This window comes from Papilio machaon, chromosome Z, assembly GCF_912999745.1.
Source record: "Papilio machaon chromosome Z, ilPapMach1.1, whole genome shotgun sequence".
Taxonomy (NCBI): domain Eukaryota; kingdom Metazoa; phylum Arthropoda; class Insecta; order Lepidoptera; family Papilionidae; genus Papilio; species Papilio machaon.
The window spans coordinates 9,235,324-9,256,769 of NC_060016.1; the positions used below are offsets into that span (position 1 = coordinate 9,235,324).

At 36.1% G+C, this 21,446-nt stretch overlaps 1 protein-coding gene across 1 annotated transcript; it reads left to right on the forward strand.

Annotated features, from left to right (window-relative positions):
- The first annotated feature begins 9,957 nt into the window (after positions 1-9,957).
- LOC106717156 (glycine-rich cell wall structural protein-like) lies at positions 9,958-13,143 on the forward strand. The gene is made up of 3 exons (XM_014510883.2): positions 9,958-10,048; positions 11,287-11,345; positions 11,739-13,143. The coding sequence occupies exons 1-3, from the start codon at positions 10,031-10,033 to the stop codon at positions 13,039-13,041; spliced, it is 1,380 nt and encodes a 459-aa protein (XP_014366369.2). The 5' UTR covers positions 9,958-10,030; the 3' UTR covers positions 13,042-13,143.
- The last annotated feature ends 8,303 nt before the right edge of the window (positions 13,144-21,446 follow it).

Genomic DNA, 21,446 nt, shown 5'->3' on the forward strand with positions numbered 1-21,446 from the left:
GTTGCAATAATTTAATAATTAATTAATTTAATAATAAATTAGTTGTTATAACACGAGAGCTCAACACCAAAACCATGTCTCATCGTTTTACAGTCAAAACTGTATAAAACCGTTAGTGTAGATGAATCTGAACCCGGCTAGTGAACAGTACCGGCTAGAAACATCACAGTTTTATGGGGGGGGGGGGGATTTCTGCTACGTTAAAAAAAATAGGCAAACAGTTTAATCACAATATGTCTGATAATAAAAATGTACATAGGTTTCATCATTTTATTACGAAAAAAATTTGTTTTCAGACATTTTAAACATAGTAAAATTTTTCAACACGTTCAAAATGGTTTCAACACATAAGATGCTTACACTTTCTTCTGAAAATGATTAATTCGCATCAATTGACTAGTGCTCACTTGAAAACAAGATTTCCAGACGGTTTGCTATAGGTTTTTTTATTGCCTCATTTTAAATTTTCTCAAATGGTGTCCTAGGTATGTGCGACGCTTGTGATGTCTGAAAATTGTGTTTTCAGTAACTAAAATTTATCGTTCAACTACATTCTGAAAATCAGACAGATTACTATGAAACAGTTCGGTAAATTTTTTTGACATCTTCGAAAATACGGTCAGGTCAGACGTGACGTAGAAAATTTCTGAAATTAGTATTTTGCAATCAGAATTACCAAATCTATCGATTTTATACAGTTTTTATCGTAAAACGATAAGGAAAAAATTTTGGTCGTGAGCTCTCTAACTATTAGTAATTTTATTAGTACATTAATATGATGCAATTTTAATTTTTTTATATAATATTTGAAAATTATCAATTTATGTAATTAAAAATGGACGTATTGCAATTTTGTGTAAAATGGATTCAGATTAGTATGTAGTAATCTTGATGGTACCCTAATCTGTTACAATTATATCTTATTTATTGGGCATACTTCCCTCTAGAAGATATATACATAGATGTCGACGTTAAAATGACATATTACATTACACAGAATTGCAATATTCATATCATATTGCAATTATGTGTAATATCAATATGGGAAATTTTCATATGTAAAGATGGAAAATGGATGTATTGCAATTTTGTGTATTAGATATTTTTTTTGGAATAATCAAGATGTCTTAATATAGAAAAAAGCTTTGCATTTTCGTGTATCGATGTCTATATAAAAAATCTAACTCTACAAGGTTTATTGAAGACTTAATGTACGCTGTATGCCGAATAATAGAAAATAATCAATTTATCTTAGTTAGAAATAGTTTTTTGCAAATCTGAATGTTGTGTATAACGATTCTGTGTATATCTTGATGTCTATAGAGGTGAACAATTATAATTCTACGTAGTTATACTGATTATCTAAAACTATCATTTTAAATTAGATCAATATGTTGCGTAAACCGAGCTAAATATTACACAGTAGTACAAATAGTAAACCAAGTTGTCGTGAATATAGTCCGGTCGCGGAGCACGAAGAATTTCGTACATTGAACTCGCATTACCTGTCTCTGTCGCTCCCGCGTAAATACAATGAGTCTCGTTCGCACAGAAACAAAGGCCGCCGTCCTCAGGGATTCTAAACCTTTAGTTTGTTTGTTTGCATAATAAAAATTTTATGGGCTCCGTTAGAAGGATTACCGAAAAGGTTAATTATTGGTTAGTTCGAAATGAACAATCGAAACGAATATTTGAAAGACGGAAGTGCAGGCATTCATCTATTTTATTGCCGGCTTTCCGATAATTAATTTTTGGTTTTAAAATATTATGCAAATGAATTCTTCACTTCTCGAAATTGAACAATAGAGCAAAGTAACAGTTACTCCGAAACAGAGGAATCAGATTCTGTTTTTTGATTTTTTATTATTAGATACTTGTCTAGATTTTTATTTTTACTTGTATTATTAAATCTAAATAAATGATTTATATAGTAATAACTATATTTTATAAGTTGGTAAATTTTCTTTCACTTTCAAATAATTCATGTAAACCGCACTTAATACAAAAACGTTTGGAACCTCTGTCAGTAGATAAAGAGGTCATTGTACGAAATTCTTCCTGCTCCGCGACCGGACTATAATAGATATTATTTTTCGTAACGTTTGTTTGTCTTTTCCCATGTTTTAAATCAAGATTTTTTTTGCTTGCATTATACGTATTTATATCGATACAATTCTGTGTAATGTGAATTTTTAAACTCTAAAAACTGTGGCAATGTGTACACCAAAATTGTCATAGTTATATGAGGAATTTTCTATGGTGACTTATTAAATAATTTTAAAGCACAAAAAGGCGACAACTTTTGTATTTAAATTAACACAAAAATTCCATTTAAGATGAGCTTATTACTACTTTTTACTATTTTCCATTGTGTTTTCTAAGTATTTTTACTAACCCTCCATCCATAATTTTACAAATAACACAACATTGATGTTTCGACCGTTTTCGATCGTAATATTGATCGTCCAAATTTATATTGATTTCTATTTTAGTTGTCACTCTTTCATATGTTACTATAAAAAATGTAACCATAAAAACCGAGTTTGTATGACTTCGAACGACGTGACACTTTGTATAGATTGTTGTCTCCGTTTTCTCAAAGAAAATGTAAAGGATGGCAAGATGTCACTCCAGTCGAAAACAGTTAATTATACTCGTAGCGAAGGAAACGGTAACTATTATTGTATGAACACGAACGCCTCACATATTAGTTCAAACCTCCAGCCTGCTATATTTATAGTAATCATTTTAATGAGCTCCACTATGACTGCAAGTCTATTTAACGGCTAGTCGTTCTGGTGGAAAAGAGGCTTAAATTATACTACTTATATGCCACATGAGCGGATACTTAGAGGTTTGAATATTGGTGTCTTATGTTTGAGATTTCTAAAGTTACTTTACTATTTCTGTCTCCTAACATTACCAAACACCACTCTTCTAAAATCCTCTTCTACATAAAGACTGGCAATGTATCCTTGGTATAAAATTATCAATTTTATTATAAATTGAGACGTATAGGATACATCCTGTATGTCGCAACTCTGTTGCTTAGTCAATTTTATTGTATATAAAATCTTGTAAAAAAATTGTTTTCTGTAAAGTTTAGTTACCAATGACTAGTTTTGAAACTAGTGTATGTAAGACTGTCGCATTATTAAATGATAGACTCGACTACTTAGGCTAATTGAAATTTATTTTATTGTAATGATTTATATGGATTTTTTTTAATTATTTAATACAACGCTGTGTAATTTGCATTTATTTTTTGTCACATAATTTACCAATCGATGATATTGCGTTCGGTTGTATTAAATATAATATAATTATATGAATATCTTTAATATATGTACATTGTATGTCATTTTGTTGTTTTAATTCCTATTCCATTTCCAAAAAAAAAACTTCTATTGTTATCTTTGTTTTTTTTACAAAGAAAACAGAAGGGATAACAATAAGTAAATATCGAATTATTTTATTCACAACACATAAATTTATGAAGTGTGTGGTTTTCTTAAATTTGATTTATAAATTCGTATGTTCGAGCTCCAGAGCGGCTGCATGGGTTTGTAATTAACAGTGGTAGACGCCAGCAACAACAATATCTGTTGCACGAATTGTCCTCGCTCAGTGAAATACCACGACCACACAGAAGACAGGCGTCAAGTGGAAGTAATTCCAAGTACAGTCTGATGAGTGTGGTGTCGGAGGCCTAATTTTAGTCTTCTTTCCCTTCCTACCCTTCTTATAAGAAAGGATGGGAAGGGGAGGTGAATTTGATGGAGGAGGAGATGCATAGGAAGGTTAAATATTTTCTTCGATTCTTTTTCGTCGATTGAGGGTAGGTAAGGCATCTGCAATTGCGAATGTATGGGCAGCGGTCGCTTCGCCATTTCGGCGAATTCATGTGTCCGCTTGCTCGTTTGCCACCTTGTACTATAAAAAAAATTGTGTAGATGTAGAAAACTGTCTAAAACAATACATAGGCTATTCACTATTTTTTTAATTCAATCTATATGCACTTCTCTTCGTTAACTTAGTCAAATATTATTGTTCAATAGTTCGCATTAATTAAAAAAAGGGGTAAGTATTTGTTTCACGTATAAATAAATGATAAGTCTTTTGTCATTTGTAATATGTATTTTTGTATATAAAATACATAAATACAGAACTTCCGTAAGCGTCTAAAGTACGAGACCAGTTGCAATGGGTGGGTCGAAACAGGTTTTATGTTCTTCCGTGCTTCCTGTCCCAGCTATGCCGCTTTCTACCAAAGCGCGTTATTATTCTACAATATTTCGAGCAGCGAATAACTTTGAACGATTCTCACAAGCTTTAGATTCCAATAAGTAGGAATTACTTCGAAAGGGTTTTATGGGAACTTTACTATGACTAGTTTCGTTTAAGTTTGCATGGTAATACAGGATATTTTAGTGGTAATGGACTTGAAAACTATGTAATTGAAAGTGTGCACTAAAATATATATTTGCTGATCGATTTGCTTCTAAAATATTTAGACGAGGCACTTTACTTTAAACAACGAATTTGGTTTACTTAGTAAAAATGTTGGTCTTTTAATTTAGTATTTAAAGTAGCAATAAACTTGTTTCCTTTTAAATTATTTATTAGGGTAATGTTATGCAATAGTTACGAATGTAAACAATTTACATAACATTTAAATTTTTTCACTTTCGATTATATCAGACTAATTTGTGATAATTAATAAATATATTTTTTATATATAATTATTTATCTAATATATAAAATTCTCATGTCACAGTTTTCGTCACCGTACTCCTCCGAAACGGCTTGACCGATTCTCATGAAATTTTGTGAGCATATTCAGTAGGTATGAGAATCGGCCAACATCTATTTTTCATTATGTTTTTTTTTTTTTAACTGCGCGCGGACGGAGTCGCGGGCGACAGCTAGTTATATTATATAATTACAGTTACAATTTTAATTAGCATTTAATTTTAAAGTTTATTTTTTTGTTTGATTAGAAGTAACAAGGTTATCTTGCTTGGGGTACCATATCCAATACCTTCCTATTGGTAAAATAAAATCTATGAAGATGATTCATATTATCCAATCACTAGCATGCTCTCTAAAAATAAAAGTGAACGTATGTAAAAGCATACACGTATTAAATGCCATGATATTTATTCTTATAAACGCAAGGAATTTTCGCCGATGATTTTTGGAAGGTGAATGATATTCTTCAACAACGATTTGGCCGTAAGATCTCAAATAGCTTGCAGGTTTAGTGTTACGATGACGGGTCACGCAGGCCTAGTTTTATTCTGTTAATAAATGAACTTTGTTATTTATAGAACACAAGCTGTCGCCCGCGCGACTCCGTTCGCATGGTATTAAAAAAAAATAAGTAGCCTACGTGTTCTTCCAGACTATGACCTAAATCTATACCAAATTTCATCGAGATCCGTTGAGCCTTTCTGGATATACGTTCAAACAAACATCCATTCATACATCCATCCATCCATCGAAACATTCGCATTTATAATATTAGTAAGACTAGCAATCGCTTGCGACACCGTTCGCGTCGTATTAAAAATACTCAATTTGTAGCTTAAGTGTTCTTCCAGACTATATTCTACATCCATGCCAAATTTCATCGAGATCTGTTGAGCCGTTCTGGAGATACCTTCTAACAAACATTCATCCATCCATACATTCAAACATTCGCATTTATAATACTATTAGTAAGACTAGCAATCGCTCTCTTGCTATTATACTAAGTTTAGATTTAAAAATATTACGCACTGACTCATAATGCTTGTTACTTCCGAACATTAAAAAAGTATCATTTTGACAGAATAAGTTATCAATTTCCACTTCCCTACCATCTGTATAAAACATTGTTATTTAAATAAAAGGAGAAGACAATTTTAACTAAACACCTTTGGTTGATAAAAACAAAAACAAAACCGATAACAATATGTTTATGAACAAGCGTCTCGGCTGTGGAAACTGATTTCTAAGGGAAATCGATTAAATCTTACATTTTACTAATATTATCAATGTGAATATTAAGACGGATGAATGGATGTTTGTTTGAAGGTATTGCCGAAACGGCTCAACGGATCTTGATGAAATTTGGCACAGATATAGAACATAATCTGGAAGACCACATTAGGCTACTTATTGCGTTTTTTTTTAAATTCCGCACGGACGGAGTCGCGGACGACAGCTAGTTGTTGATAATCTTGGTCGAATATCTTATCTAATAACGATGTAACTTCCTAAGTTTTCATGAATGTGAATAAAGTTGGCGATGCTCAGAGATTGAATATGTGGGAAATTTTTATTGTGATTTGAATAAGTGGCCGGATATAAACGTCAACACCGTCATAGCTCAGTGGCTAACAGTATACAAGATAGCCGAGGTTCAATTTCAACAATTAACGATAACTGTAGTTTTAATGCAAAACTCAGGTTAGTTTGGTAATTTAAGCAGGTGATATGTGTAGATTTCTCGTATTGAAGCTACAGTGGGAGACTCTAAGCGACCATTAAGTAGCTCTACATGCAGCAGATAGAAGTGCCATAGAAGCATTGCGTACAGAGGAAAAGGGCTGGTCACTGAAGTCACGGAAGTCGCTTTACTCTATATTTGGACAAGCTACATGTTGTGGTATTTTATGCTTATTTGTATTACTCCATTTTGAATTAATAGAAGAGATATAATTAACTGTCAGGACCATCACAAGCATGTTTATGTCAGAACGAAGTAAAATTCAATCAAAGCCAATGTAAAATCAATAGTATGGACAGAGCATAGAAACCTCAGAACGGACATAGTGCAGAAGTTTAAATATCTCAAATTCACATCAAATCAACGGAATAAAACTTTCCCCTTATTATGTTGGTTAAATAATACAAATATGGCTAACTAATACGTTGCTTTAGTATTATAACTTACATAAGAAATCATTTTGTCACTCATGACCATATAGTCCGACAAGCTTTTCTGACCCGGTGAGATAGGGGCCACTAGTGCGGTTACTTCCGTCACTAAACAAAAAAGTAGTTATAGAAAATTACATAAGACAACAACAGTATGACAAGAGTCTTGTGACTTTTTTACATTGATAGGGATAGTGTGATATGCGGACCGGGTCAGGTAAATTTGTCAGTCTACACACGAGTTTTGACCCCTTGACATAGTTGTTTAAAATGGTAAAAAAATATCAATTGTATTGAACCGCACTACGTAACATCTTCGTTTACACGTTATGTAAAATAATTAGGCTTTAACATTATAATCTGAGTTGTGAATCTCTAAATCCAAACCGTGTAAAATATAGTGAAGGCGTGAATATGACTGTCGCCGTCAAATCGCGTACGCCGCCCGTTTGTTATTCGCCTAGGCAAACAGTAGAGTCGGCAAATTACATATCGAAATATTTAATTCAAAAATTGACCCGTTATATTTTAATTATATGTAAGGGCATTTCATAAATAGTTGACACTAACATTAGTGAGTTCCATTCCGCGATTGTCATTGGCTGTACGGAAAATAACAACTAACATAGTGCACTACAAAGTGTCGAAGTATATAATTGAAATATAACACGTTAGTTTGTGTATGAATTTATATACAATTTGCGTATTATTTGGCTAGTCAAATAACAAATACGCGGACCCGTTTTACCGATGACAAGCGTGTAGTTTATTACGTAACTTAATTGCAATTAAAGTTATCTTGCGTTCTAAATCACGTAGCACAATGCGTACATATTCTCTCTAATAAACAAGTAGACTGTATTTATTTTATAATTTTTCCGTGTTATCATATCATTGTTATTTGTAACCGTAGAATTCCACAGCCGTACAGCGTAGAATTACCCTTGCGGTATTACATATTAGCATCTATTTTGCCAACAAGAATGAAGTTGATGACAATTTGTATTGCTTGTTTAATACAAGTGTCGCGGCAATAGAATTCTACGGTAAATAGCGATTAAAACGTAATCGATGTATACGGAACTTCTCCTTAGGAACATATAATTTGATATCTTTATAAGCATTATATGAAACACGGAGCTCATACATCATAGTACCAGGACTTCCGTGGTAAAGAGATTAAGACCTTACGTAATTAACAAGAATGGTGAAAGGTGAAAACGGACAGACCGGGACCTCCCTTGTTGGTGGGTTAGTGCAACGAACAAGTAAGGATTTCTTGACATTCGAAATAGTTACAATATGATAGCAAATGAGCAAGTAAACGACTCAACGTGAAGTTAGTTAAGCCAGTCATAAACATCTACGAAAAGCGAGGAAATTACAGATGATTCAGATCAACTTTTTACCAGTTGTTCCTCTTGGAAAAGTTTATTTTACTTAATTTCTTGTAATCCTCATTACAGCAGTTTGCAAACGAGATTATTATAGCTCAGATTTTTTTATAGAAAACAACATATAATAAAATTTTAATTTGTTATGTTTATGCACCTTTTAAAAGAATAATAATCTATCTCTCATCTAAAGTGATAAGCTCATCTATTGCAATAAGCGGTGTGTGTGGTAATGAAAACTAAAATTTCTATCATAAACTTTACAAGCGCACAATATATAGCGTAATACTTACGAAGTCCGTAATAATCTCAATCTGGGAAGTTATTATCAAAACATATACGACCTGTAAGCGACAGTTATGCAAAAGCATAAAACGACTCTGTATCGTACAACAGGAAGTACTCTTCGCACAATGTACACCCATTCAGAAGCTTTCGTTTATCGCTAGTCCACTGAGCCTCGAACAACGGTCCGTGCTTACAAGAAGCCTTTACGAGTCACCATGATTATTAAATATAAATAAAGGTATTACTAGTTATTACTAGAAAAAAATACTAGAGTAATATTTAAGGATGTAAACAAGCCTTAAAAATGTGAGATTCCAAATAAAATGTAATATGTTTTTTCGTTATAAATCTAACCCTAAATTTGTAAAAAGTACTGTCCTCCTTTTTCATGCCACGTTGTGACCAAATCTTAGAAATAGAAATATTGATTGGTTAGTGTACAATTCATACAAATCCAACATTTTAAAATAGAATATTGTTTGACTCTACTACTAAGAAGATAATTAAATAACTATAAAATAACTTACGACTGACCACTTGTAAGAAATATAAGGAGTTTATTTACTGTTAGTTAAAGCTAGCATTTTATTTATATAGATGTTCGTAATTAAACATGACATGGCCGCCCATGAGCAAAGAATTATCTGTAAAAAGGATTGTGTTACGGAAGTCATATTGCTCTACTGATTGCGTTTTATTATTGTTTAAACCTTTAACAATAGCCATTGTATAAATTTGAACTTGTAGTTCATGGCAATGTACAATTTTATAAAAAAATAAAAGAATATAATTTAAATTTCCACCTTCCATAGAAAATAATTTTATTCTGCGAATAATGTTTTTTTTTTAATTTCGACTCTACATCCTAAGGTCTAAAGGGCCACGTAATACCTTACACAGGCAGGAATGTATATCATCAGAACGATTCGCATCAGTTCAATGTTTACTAATTTGAAATAACTATATTTAATTAACAAGTCAGGGATTACCATGTTATTTTACTAAGGTCATCCCAGTACCAAAAGTACTCATAGTATTTATGTTTTGTACCTTCAACAAAACTACGAGTATTTTCTCTAACTTAGGTTATAACGATCTATGCGATATTATCAAGCTGTTAACTACTAAGTGTTAATTTCATTTTAAAATCAAGATTAAGTGACTATCAAACGTTAAGAGACGTGTGACAGTTGACGGTAGATTTTTAGAGTCATCAGTAAAAAGGTGTTACGTTAAATATTGACTGTTCTCGTATTGAAGATTCCATTTAATTACTCGATTAACATTTTTCGGTTGGTTTTAGCGCATCGAGTAGGGGTTGTTACATTCACTGATATATAAAAGAGCAGGCCAGCGTCGTCGTCAAAGCACTTGCGTTCTCATCAGTGGTTGTGTTTCTTTGGAGCCGGTCGCAGCCATTCATAATGGCTTCTCGCTTGGCTGTGAGTAAGATTACGTGATTGTAAATTTGTTCCGGAATATGTGAGACTGACTCGTTTGAACTTAACGAAAGTTCACACGAATATACATTTATGGATTGTTTTTTTAATATTAGTAGATTTTTATTCATTTATGTATTAACGTTTCCAGTAAAAATTCCAAAAAAAGCTCGAAGTTTGTGCTTATGGTTCACTATCACTAGATATTTAGTCGTTAGGTTATTGGAGCTTCGTATTTGATGGTCATATTAATAAAAAAAAACTTGAGAGGTGTCAAGGGACACCCGGATGGAACGAAGTCCCTTCAATTAATTAGTGAAGGAACCAATGTTTATTCTATGAATAAAAAACTTAAGTCTTCACAAGAAGTACATTTTATTTCTATGAATTTTCGATAAATATTGTCATGTCGTTGCCATGGTGAAGTAGCGCTCATTCGTCTATAGCAAAAAGTGTCGTGACAATTTTTCGTAAGAATTTTTTCCGTCTAGCCCCCTTTCACAACGCGCGATAAGGAACTTCGTTCCAAAAATTGACTGTTAAAGATGTTTCACAGATTTTATGTCTTTCATTGGTATTTCATCATTGGTTAAGCTTTATTCTAGGATATTTTCGTTGATTTCCAAAAACTTAAGGATTGAGAACAATGAATTATTTACTATTTAATTCTATTATCTGCATATTTATCTTAGCAACTTTACAATATTAAAACTTACTGTTTATTTATTCGAAAATTATGACGATAATGAAAAGTTATCAGGTCATATTGTATTTACGTATAAAGGATGACCACCGTAATCGATTTCGCAACAGTTTTACTACTAACAGAGTCGTTTTATGGTCATTTAAACTATCGAAAGGGACTCCTTAGTAACGTAAAGAGTCTGTACAGCAAGTCCGTTCAGTCGTTATACGTGTTTGTCTTATGGTTACGTCATGTAAAACAATTGGGCTGTAGTGGTGATACCATCAGACAAGTTACAGTGTCCGCTTTCCATTTCGTACGGGCAATTGACCGTTTTATGGGACTCGGAACATAATTTACGTTACCCGCTCGATTATATTCCGCCCATTCATATTATGATGTTGATTGCACATTCGAAATGAATGTTAATTAATGTAATTTATAGTAAAAGTTTTATCTTTCAATTTTTTTTTTTATTGTTTTTGAGTGTTCTCAATGAAATTTGATTTGGTTTTGAATGATGTTTGTATATTAAAATGCTATGTTGTTATTCCAGCTGACCTGTGTCCTACTGGCTAGCGTTGGCATCTGCTCCGCGACTTTTGGCCATGAACAGTTAGTATATTTTAATGCTTTAGTTATAATTTTTTGCGTTATATTTTTTTTTTTTTGAAAAATTAACAGTTTGCAGATTTCCTTATTCAATTTTTTTATGCATTAGCGTAAATAAAAGCGGAAGCAAAAAAATAAATGCAGTAATTTTTGTCTTGATCTCTGTTTCTCACGTACTATCTATTCATTGTGGTAAATGGTGAAAATAGAGCCATTGTGTTTTCATTTACCTATACATATAGTTTTCACTTATGCCTTATCTGAGAGGCTAGCAATGCGATCTATGATTTCACATTATTGTTTTCTTTAATTGTTTAAAAATAGTTTGTTTGCAAGCGAACATATTAAAATTCCTGGTATGTTAAATTTATAAATTCATTACTTGTTTTGTTGCAGCGTTCACATACGAGTTCATATACCGGAACAACATCACTCGTCAAAGGAAGTTGTAGTGCACGAGCATCATGACCATGGCCACGGTGGAGGCGGCGGTGGAGGAGGATACGGAGGTGGACACGGTGGAAGTTTCGCAGATCATCTACACGGAGGCTTTATAGACCACTTGAAAGGCCATGATCACGGAGGTCACGGAGGCTTTGGAGGCGGATTTGGCGGTGGTCACGGCATTTCCATCGGAGGAGGATACGGCGGCGGTAGTGGACATGACATCGGTGGAAGTCACGGGGATATAGGACTTGGAGGTGGCCACGGAGGTGGTGGATATGAAAGTCATGATATCGGTGGTAGCATTGGAAGCGGCGGACACGGAGGACATGATTTTGGCGGTGGATTTGGAGGTGGTCACGGAGGTGGATTTGGAGGTGGGTTCGGGGGTGGTCACGGAGGTGGTGGATACGGCGGAAGTCATGGAGATAGCGGATTCGGAGGTGGCCACGGAATCGACGGAGGATTCGGGGGCCATGACTTAGGCGGTGGTCATGGAGGAAGTGATATTGGCAGTCATGACTTTGGAGGTGGCCATGGGGGTGGCCTAGATATCGGAGGTGGACATGGTGGATACGATTTAGGAGGTGGACATGTTGGGGGCGGCCACGATATTGGCGATGGACATGGAGGTGGAGGAATCGGCGGTGGATATGGAAGCGGACATGGCGGTGATTTTGGTGGAAGCTTAGGAGGCGGATTTGGAGGCGGCCATATCGGTGGTCATGATTTTGGCGGTGGATTAGGAGGCAGTCACGGAGGACATGATCATTATAGCGGTGGCGGATTATCAGGAGGATTAAGTGGTGGATTTTCATCTGGGGGCCATGATAGTTACAGTGGTGGCGGCGGATTTTCGTTTGGCGGACATAGTAGTCATGGATCTGGAGGCCTTGGTGATTTCGGAGGTAGCCATGACTCTTATAGCATCGGAGGACATGGCGGAGGAGGCAGTCATGATAGCTACTCATTAACCAGCAGTTACGATTCATTTGGCAGTGGCGGCCATGGTGGTCATGGTGGAGGCAGTTACAGTAGTGGTGGCCATAGTTTCGGCGGTGGACATGGTGGTGACAGTTATAGTTTAGGACACAGTCACGGGTCAGGCGGTGGCCACGGTATTGCCGACATAAGTTTAACAGATATTGGTGGTGGCCACGGAGGCGGTCACGGTGGCGATGAATTTGGTGGTGACAGTTATACAAATGCCCTTGGCGCAGGTCATGGCGGTGGTCCTTACCACAAACGGAAATAAATACACATGTTGCCAACACTGTTAAAAATAAATTCAACTAAGTCATAGATTCTGATGTGCATGCATATACAACGATGTTAAATGTTTATCCAGTATTAAATGTGTACTATATTCTTGTTTGTACATAGGTTAGAATAAGTTATTGTTATGTTGTTTTGTAGTAAAATATTATTTAATTATTAAGGTGTTTTATTTTAGCGTTACAAGTTTTTCATCTACTTATTTTTAAGCAGGTTTTTATGGTATTCTATTGAGCGAATGCGTCTTAACTCTGTGCATCCAGAAATAGACATGTTACATTAATATAACAATTTACGTACACAAATAAGTATTACTTAAAACTAACTAACCATGTATCCTGACAGTAAGTGAACATCACGAACTGTAGGCTTCTGAGACTAAGTTCCTCGTTTACAACATATTGTTATCTATGTTTTGTCAGTGATAATGACATGACTTAATGACATGACGATATGTTTACATTAATAATGTTAATCCAACCTAAAATCTAGGGTTCGGTTAAATACTTCGTTTCTCAAACAGTTTCCGTAGTTAAAAAAGTTAGCGAACCAGATTTAGCCTAATCAAAGAACTACAATCGTAACATCTCACCTCAAGCCTATGATGGTCCTACATCGCATAGACTTTAATGTTACCTCTTACCTTTTAAGGGTAACACGACCTGCCCATTGACAATAAGAATCGTAGATTGGTAAAATCTTCCGTCGCGTGAATTTTTGAAATTAGAACCTTGCGGTCGCCGCATCCGGTCATAGTTAGAGTACATAGATAGAATACGTATCGTGAATACTTAGCCTTAAAGTGACAGACTATGTATTGTATCCATTTTATTGTGATTGAAGTCTATTTAAAAGCTTTCTGTTTTCTCACGTCCCTGATACCACACAATTACCGACAAGATTGGTGGTCAGGGCCAAATAGATAAATGCTGCTTAACCTCTCATTATAATCATTATATTAAGTACCGTAGAACACCATTGCCTAGGTCAGTGATTCTCAACCTTTTTTTTTGTTGCGGCACATATTTAAAGATTTCAAAATTTGGCGGCACACAAAGAAAATAATCAATTTTTTTGTGGATTTAAATATATATTCATGTAAAAAAAAAATTCTTATTAAATTATATAATTCATTAATATTAACGTTATTATATATTTGCAATATTTGGCGGCACATTTTTGAAATTTGGCGGCACACAAAAGTGCCGCGGCACAGTGGTTGAGAATCACTGGCCTAGGTTATGGTATTATTATTTGTCATTATTTTTGATAAAATAGACAATTCATTAATACAAGTACGGTATTCGAAATTTACGGTTAAAAGAGGTGGCTGAATTGAAGATTTTCCTTAATCTTTTTATCTTCGAAGAAAAAAACACTGAAAAACAAGAGACGGAAAACAAAACATAAACGAAAAACAATGATATTAAAAAACCTATAGAGGTATACTTTAAATTCATTGTAATAATTGCCCATAAAGCGCAAATTGATAAAGCTATTTATAATATGAATATTGTATAAGATGTGATTGTTTTTATATAACTCTTACCTGTGAAAGTTATTCACTGAGGGCGGAACTTGATTATGAAACAGCGCTCATACCGTCGCTTTTAATTAAGACAAGTAAATTTACCATTAACTTCACGAGCTCTTACATTTTAAGCTAATACAGGTCATATATTACCCAACTGACAACAATTTTTTGCACGTATGTAGTGTTGTAAGGGTCTAGAACCGATTACCGAATGAGCCAACTACGGAACCGATTTTTATAAATAAGGTATCATACGATTCGTCTTCTTTCTCTAAACCTTGTAGCCTTACAGTCATTATGAGGGATCTTATTGATAAAACTATCTATTTCTCTCACATTTCAGGTTCTATTAAGCATTCATCTAAACACACGTCTTTTTTATATCTATCTCTGAAGACTGATCACTTCCATTGCCATCTATATAATGTTACATATTTCTAGTTTCATCCGCAACAGTCATGTTATGGATTTTTTACCGGAAACGGGCAGCAGCGTCCCTTGGTTACGATGGAAATACTGCGATCTCCAACCCGTCCTTGTCAAGCGGTGTGATTATGGCACAATCCCTCCAATGGAGAAGACGGCGGCCCCGGCGTTCCTGGTTACGGTAACAGGCAAGGCGACGGCAAGGCCGGAGTGGATTACGGAGCTGGAAGAAGAACTGAGCTAGTCGCGTTGAGGCGTCATAAGGTTATCCGAAGTCCGAATAGAGAGGAAGGACCTAGTAGTCCTCAAGTTGTTCTTCAGCTGTTGCCGGACTTTTCCGGAGGGCGACCAACACTCCCAGGGTGGTCCACAAGTCTCTCGTGAACAAGATGCGTGACGAAGATCGCGAGTGAGTCGACTCTGAATATAGGTAATAAATAATAGTGACTGCCAGTAACAGATAAACGCGAAGGCGAAGTATCGCCCACAGAATCGTACCTAAGGGCCCTCGCGCCTTCATGTTATACCCATCGAAATATTGCCACAAAAAAGTTCTGAACTAACTTCTATTTTATAAAATAGATACAGATATAATTAAAGTGAAAATCATTAGAACCTACTATTTCAAACACCATTTTTTATTATAAATTAACACAACATTTTAAGTAGCGCTAACTACAATACTTCCCTGTGAGACCCATAACCGAATTTGTTAAGCCGTTTCTGAGATTAGCACCCACAAACATACAGACAAACTGACAATATTCAAACCAATGATGGTTTGAGTTCTGAAGTGTTGATAGTCACTGGCTGGAAAACACCACTATAAAGACTTATACTACCACCATACACGTCTAGACTGGATAAAAAAATATATAGAAACAAAAAATTAAAAGTGCAAACAAGTAATTAATATGTAAACTTTATTGCAATAGCTATCGTCAAAAAAAAAATAGTTAAAGTAAATGTCATTACATAATATTATGTACATATATTAATTCCTTTTAGAAATGAAAAAGTTGTGCACGTCTTATACGACGTGAACAACCAATTCTTCTTCTTCTTCTTCTTTTAATTAATACTGGACTCCATCGAAACTTCGATGATTTTGCCAACGTCAAGGTTGAAGATAATTGATAATGAAAGATGTTAATAAATAATAAAAAAACAAAAAAAACTGTAATAGCTAATGGCAGTCCAGAAATACGAATAACAGTATGCTTTGACAAGTGACCGGTAGCTGATGACTTCAGTTGGGACACTGAAAAGGACAACACAAGAGTTAGTAAACTACCTACAGTTTAAAATAACAGAAACTTAGACAATTAAAGATTAATATTGTTAGAGATTAAAAATTTAAATAAAACCTTCACCAGGGGGGTATGGGCCAAAGTTAGTAAGTATGGGATATTAATAGGTCTGGGGATTTCGTTAGGAAGGAGGTCATATAGTTGAACTTGGAGTTTGGGACAATTAAAAAATATGTGTTCTATGGACCCTTCATCCGTACCGCACTCACACAAGGAATGATCTCGAACACGTATTTTCGCGAGAAAGACTGGAGAAGCTACAAAGCCTAGTCGTAACCGGGTTATAGCAGAGATTATACTTTTTTTAATCTTTCCATGCTTGTTAAACCACGGTTTGGATGGAATACTAGGTTGTATGGACGCATAAAATTTACCCTTAGATTGACTTGACCTTTGCCACAAGGTGGTCCAATTCTCCATCATGGATGATTTAGTGGATATGCGTAGATCTCGGGGAAAACAAGATTTGTACGAATCGGAACCTAAGTAAATTGCGGCCTTTGCATGTGAGTCTACCGTTTCGTTACCATTGATGCCCGAGTGGCCAGGGATCCACGCCAAGACAACTTCAATCCCGGAGCAGTGACAATTATACAGGAGCTGTTTAATTTGAAGGGTAACGCTGAAATTATGACGGGACCGGAAGGGGAACTTTAAGATATCTAATAGACAGCTTAATGAATCGGAAAAAATTAATGTTTTGTTAAGTTTATGGGACTCAGCAAAGGCGATAGCTTCTAGCAACGCAATCGCTTCTGCAGTAAAGATGGAAGTTAACGGAGGACATTTAAAGTTCAAAACGATTTTAAATTTAGGGAACCAAACAGCTGCCCCCACAGGACAATCAGGAGACGACTTTGAGGCGTCAGTAAACATTATGTTCCATTGGGGCCAGTCCGATTCCAGAATAGAGTTAAATTTTTGGTTGGCTGCAGGAGTATGCTTCTCAATTCCAAAATTTAGGATAATTTTAGGAGAATAAATAAGAGCGTCAAACTGAGTTGCGTAGACAGGGATTACAACACCTTGTTCGATAGGGGAAGCGGGGACTATATATTTATTAAACGAATTAATAAGCAAGGGGGGATCTTTGTTAGACCAATAGCTGGAGGTTGAAATTGATTGGGAGAGAGCTTTTAAGACGCGGAGAAGAGGATGATGTTTAGTTTGGACAACATTACAAAAAAATCTGTCAGACAGGAATTGCCTACGGAGATATAGGGGGGGATCCAAACATTCCACTTGCAGAGCGTTGACTGGTGAACATTTCATAGCACCAGATATCAATCGTAAGCATCTGGACTGTATCTTATCTAATTTAGATAACGCAATTTTATTACAGGGTTCCAGAAGAAAACCACCATAATCAAAGTGACTACGGATTAATGCGTCATATATGAGTTTAAGGGTGACAGGATGAGAACCCCATCTAACCCCGGTAAGAGTTCTTAATATGTTTATGCCCTTTTCACATTTTTGAATGATATGGTCCAGATGTTGTCGACCCGAAAGTTTAGAATCAAATGTAACTCCCAGAAATTTGACAGTCTCATGACTAGGAATACGTGTATTATCTACATAAACAGCTACAGGGGGAACATTTCGTTTACGAGAAAAAAGGACTACGCTGCATTTTGCAATGGAGAGAGAGAGGTTATGTGCCAAAAGATAGTCGTTTAAATAAGAGAGGGCAGAGTTTATACGACGAGTGGCTTCATTTACAGATGACGATACGGAGTATAGGGCAATATCGTCGGCATATTGTAGGATATTACAAAATGAATTTACGGAAGATTCCAAATCAAAAGTGTAGATATTGTATAACAGGGGGCTCAAAACCGAACCCTGTGGGAGACCTTTCCAAACGGTGCGAGGAGGGAGGGAAGTATTAAAGTAACGAATAGAAATAGTACGGGACATCAACAGGCTGCAAATGAAATTGATCATCCTCTCGGGGATACTCAGCTGTAGCATTTTCTGCCTGAGTAGGGGAAGTGAAACGCTATCATAGGCAGCGGAAATATCTAAGAATGCACCTAATACATTTTCATTTCGGGAGAAGGCCAGACGAATTTCTGAGGAAAGGATGCTCAAACTATCCAAGCATCCTTTGCCTCTTCTGAATCCAAATTGAGAGTTAGGCAGTAAATTACGGTTTTCAAGAAGCCACTCTAGTCTGTTTTTGATAAGATTTTCCATAATTTTGGCAAGGACAGAAGACAGAGCTATAGGTCTGTAGGACGAAGAGTCGTGGGGATCTTTGCCAGGTTTTAATATAGGGATTATAATCTGGGATAACCAAGAATCGGGCACAGAGCCAGTGATAAATATGTAGTTAACAATTTTAAGGAGCATGATCTTGGATGAGTCTGGAGATTTACAAATGAAAGAATAAGGTATGCCATCAACACCTGGAGAGGAATCTCGTAGGTGGACTAGAACACCGGAGAGTTCCGTTAGAGAGAAAGGGTCATTCATCCTGTCAGAAGAAGGGGAGAGTTGGGTGGGAAAGTTACCAGACTCTGGGACGAAAGGAGGGGCTAAATTATCAAAGAAGATTTCTAACCATGGCATAGGGTCATTAGAAGAAACGTTTGATTCCAAAAGGGACCTACGATAGGCCTTGATCTTATTCCAAATGAGAGTAGGAGGAGAGCGTGGGGAGAGAGATTCGCAGAATCTTTGCCACCCTAGTCGTTTCTTTTCAGCTAAAAGTCTGCGAGTGTACGCAGAAACTTTTTTTAAACTCAAATAGTTCTCCATTGTATAATTGCATGAATACTTTTGCTCAGCTTCTTTACGAAGTCGAACACTCTTTGTGCAATCAGAGTCCCACCATGGGGGGGAACTTCTTTTCTGGGTAGATTTTTTTAGGGGAATAGACTTATCGGCAGCTTTTATAAGAATAGAAATATAGTCATTATAGAGTGAAAGGAAATTATAGGGGCTAGCCTCTGGAAGAGAGGCAATTTCTTTTGTAACTATATCTGAAAACAAGATCCAATTTGCTTGAGGAATGCGATATTTCTGAAGGGGAGTAAACGGCATGCTTGGAATAGAAGATTGAAGTATGGAAATCAAAATGGGAAAGTGATCACTTCCATATGAGCTATGAAGAACAGACCAGGCTAAATTGGGGACTAGAGTGGGGGAAGCCAAAGAAAGGTCAGGTATGCTAATATTTTGTAAGGGGGACCCTCTGCGAGTGGGTGATCCATCGTTAAGAACGCAGAGACCGATATCATCCATTAGATCTATTAAGAATGGTGAATAAGGATCATTATAGTGGGATCCCCACATAGAGTGATGGCAATTAAAATCTCCTAATATTAAAAATGGTCTGGGGATGGATGACAGGATGGATTGTAGTTCGGCAATAAGATTTATACTGGGATGAGGGATATAAACTGAAATAATGGAAATATTTAAAACTTTAACTGCTACAATATGTAAGCCTGGGTTATGGGGGGAGATGTTAATCTGGGAAAAAGTAATAGATCTACTGATCAAAAGGGCGCATCCCGCCCTGCCATCATCTCTGTCGTCCCGAAGACATGAGAAGCCCGGAACCCTAAAGTGGGAATTCGGATAAAGCCACGTCTCTGAGACAGCAAAAATAATGGGTTTATATTGGTCTATAAGATGACAAATTTCGTGTTTTTTACTGCGGATACTTCTACAATTCCATTGGAGAATTTGAGGGGGGAATTTGCTGGTTATTTTTAGCAAGTATAGCAAAAAGTTTATCTGCGAGGGCAGAGACATTGGACGGTAGTGGAGAGTCTGACAATTTTGAAAACATGTTAATTAAAGAGCATAGTAGTAATTCGACAAGGTTATCATTAGGAGTAGGGACAGGGGGGGAGTCAGGACAGGAATCTAGAGCACAGCCATTGGATTGACAGGATTTTGGTGTCTGGATAATAGAGTTGTGTGAGACAAAATCATAAGATTTGCTCAACACAGGTTTAGGTCTGGGGGGGAGAAACACAGTTTTGTTGTAGGATCTAGAGGCAGGGTTTGATGTGGCATTGAGAGGGGAGAAAGCAGAAGTTTGGTGTGAAACCGAAGTGGGTGTTGCAGCAATATCTGCATAAAGGGGCCTAACTTGGGGAAATCTTTTAGATGCCTCTAAATAAGATATATTTTCTTCTGACATAAGCATCTTGATAGACTTCTGTCTAGAGTGCTCAGGGCATTTAGGATCAGTGGCCATATGTCTGCCACCATGGCAAAGAAAACAGGATGAAGAAGAATCTGAAATTGAACAGCTTTCCCCTGAATGGGGCTGAGCGCATCGGAAGCATCGAGGCTTTGACCTACATTGTTTGGCAATATGACCGAACCTGCAGCAGTTGCGGCATTGAATAGTGGGAAGATGATATAATGAAACTGGAAGGGAAGCATTAAAACAGAAAATCTTATCAGGGAGGCGTTGGCCAGTAAATGTTAAAACGACTGTAGTAGAGGGGACCCATGTTACAGAATCCTCTCTCCTTGATTTGAAATTGAGCCTTCTAGCCCTAATTACTTCACCAAAATTGGGAGGGGTAGATACTCCAGATAAAAGCTCTTCTAGTGTCCACTCTGTGGGTATATTTCGTACAACGCCTAAGCGGAAGATGTGGAAGCGGGGTATATGACCAACCAAATTGCTATTCTCGAGAACGGGATTTTTCAGGAAAGCATTAGCACTTTGTGGTTTATTAAAAGTAACCGATATTTTATTTCTGCCAGTTTCCTTTATACCACCTTCAGCAATATCAGGTACATTATGTTTATGTAAGAGCTGTGCTACTCTTAAAGTTTTTAAAGAGGAACCAGAAGAAGGGTCTGCTTCTTTACGGGAGACAAACACTGTGTACGGGCCCTTGTCACTCTCACTATATTGTATGTCAGCATCATTTTCGAAACCGGGTTTTGTAAAAACAGACTGGATCGAACCAGAAGGGGATGTTGTTTTTTTAGAGTCTGCCCTTGTATCTACTGCTGGTCTTTTTAATGCCTGCTTTTGTTGAACTGCCTGATCAGCCCCCTTATCGGGGGCATCCATAGCACTCATCTTTACCTTAAACTTAAATCTAACTACATACACTTACCTTAAAAAAAATACCC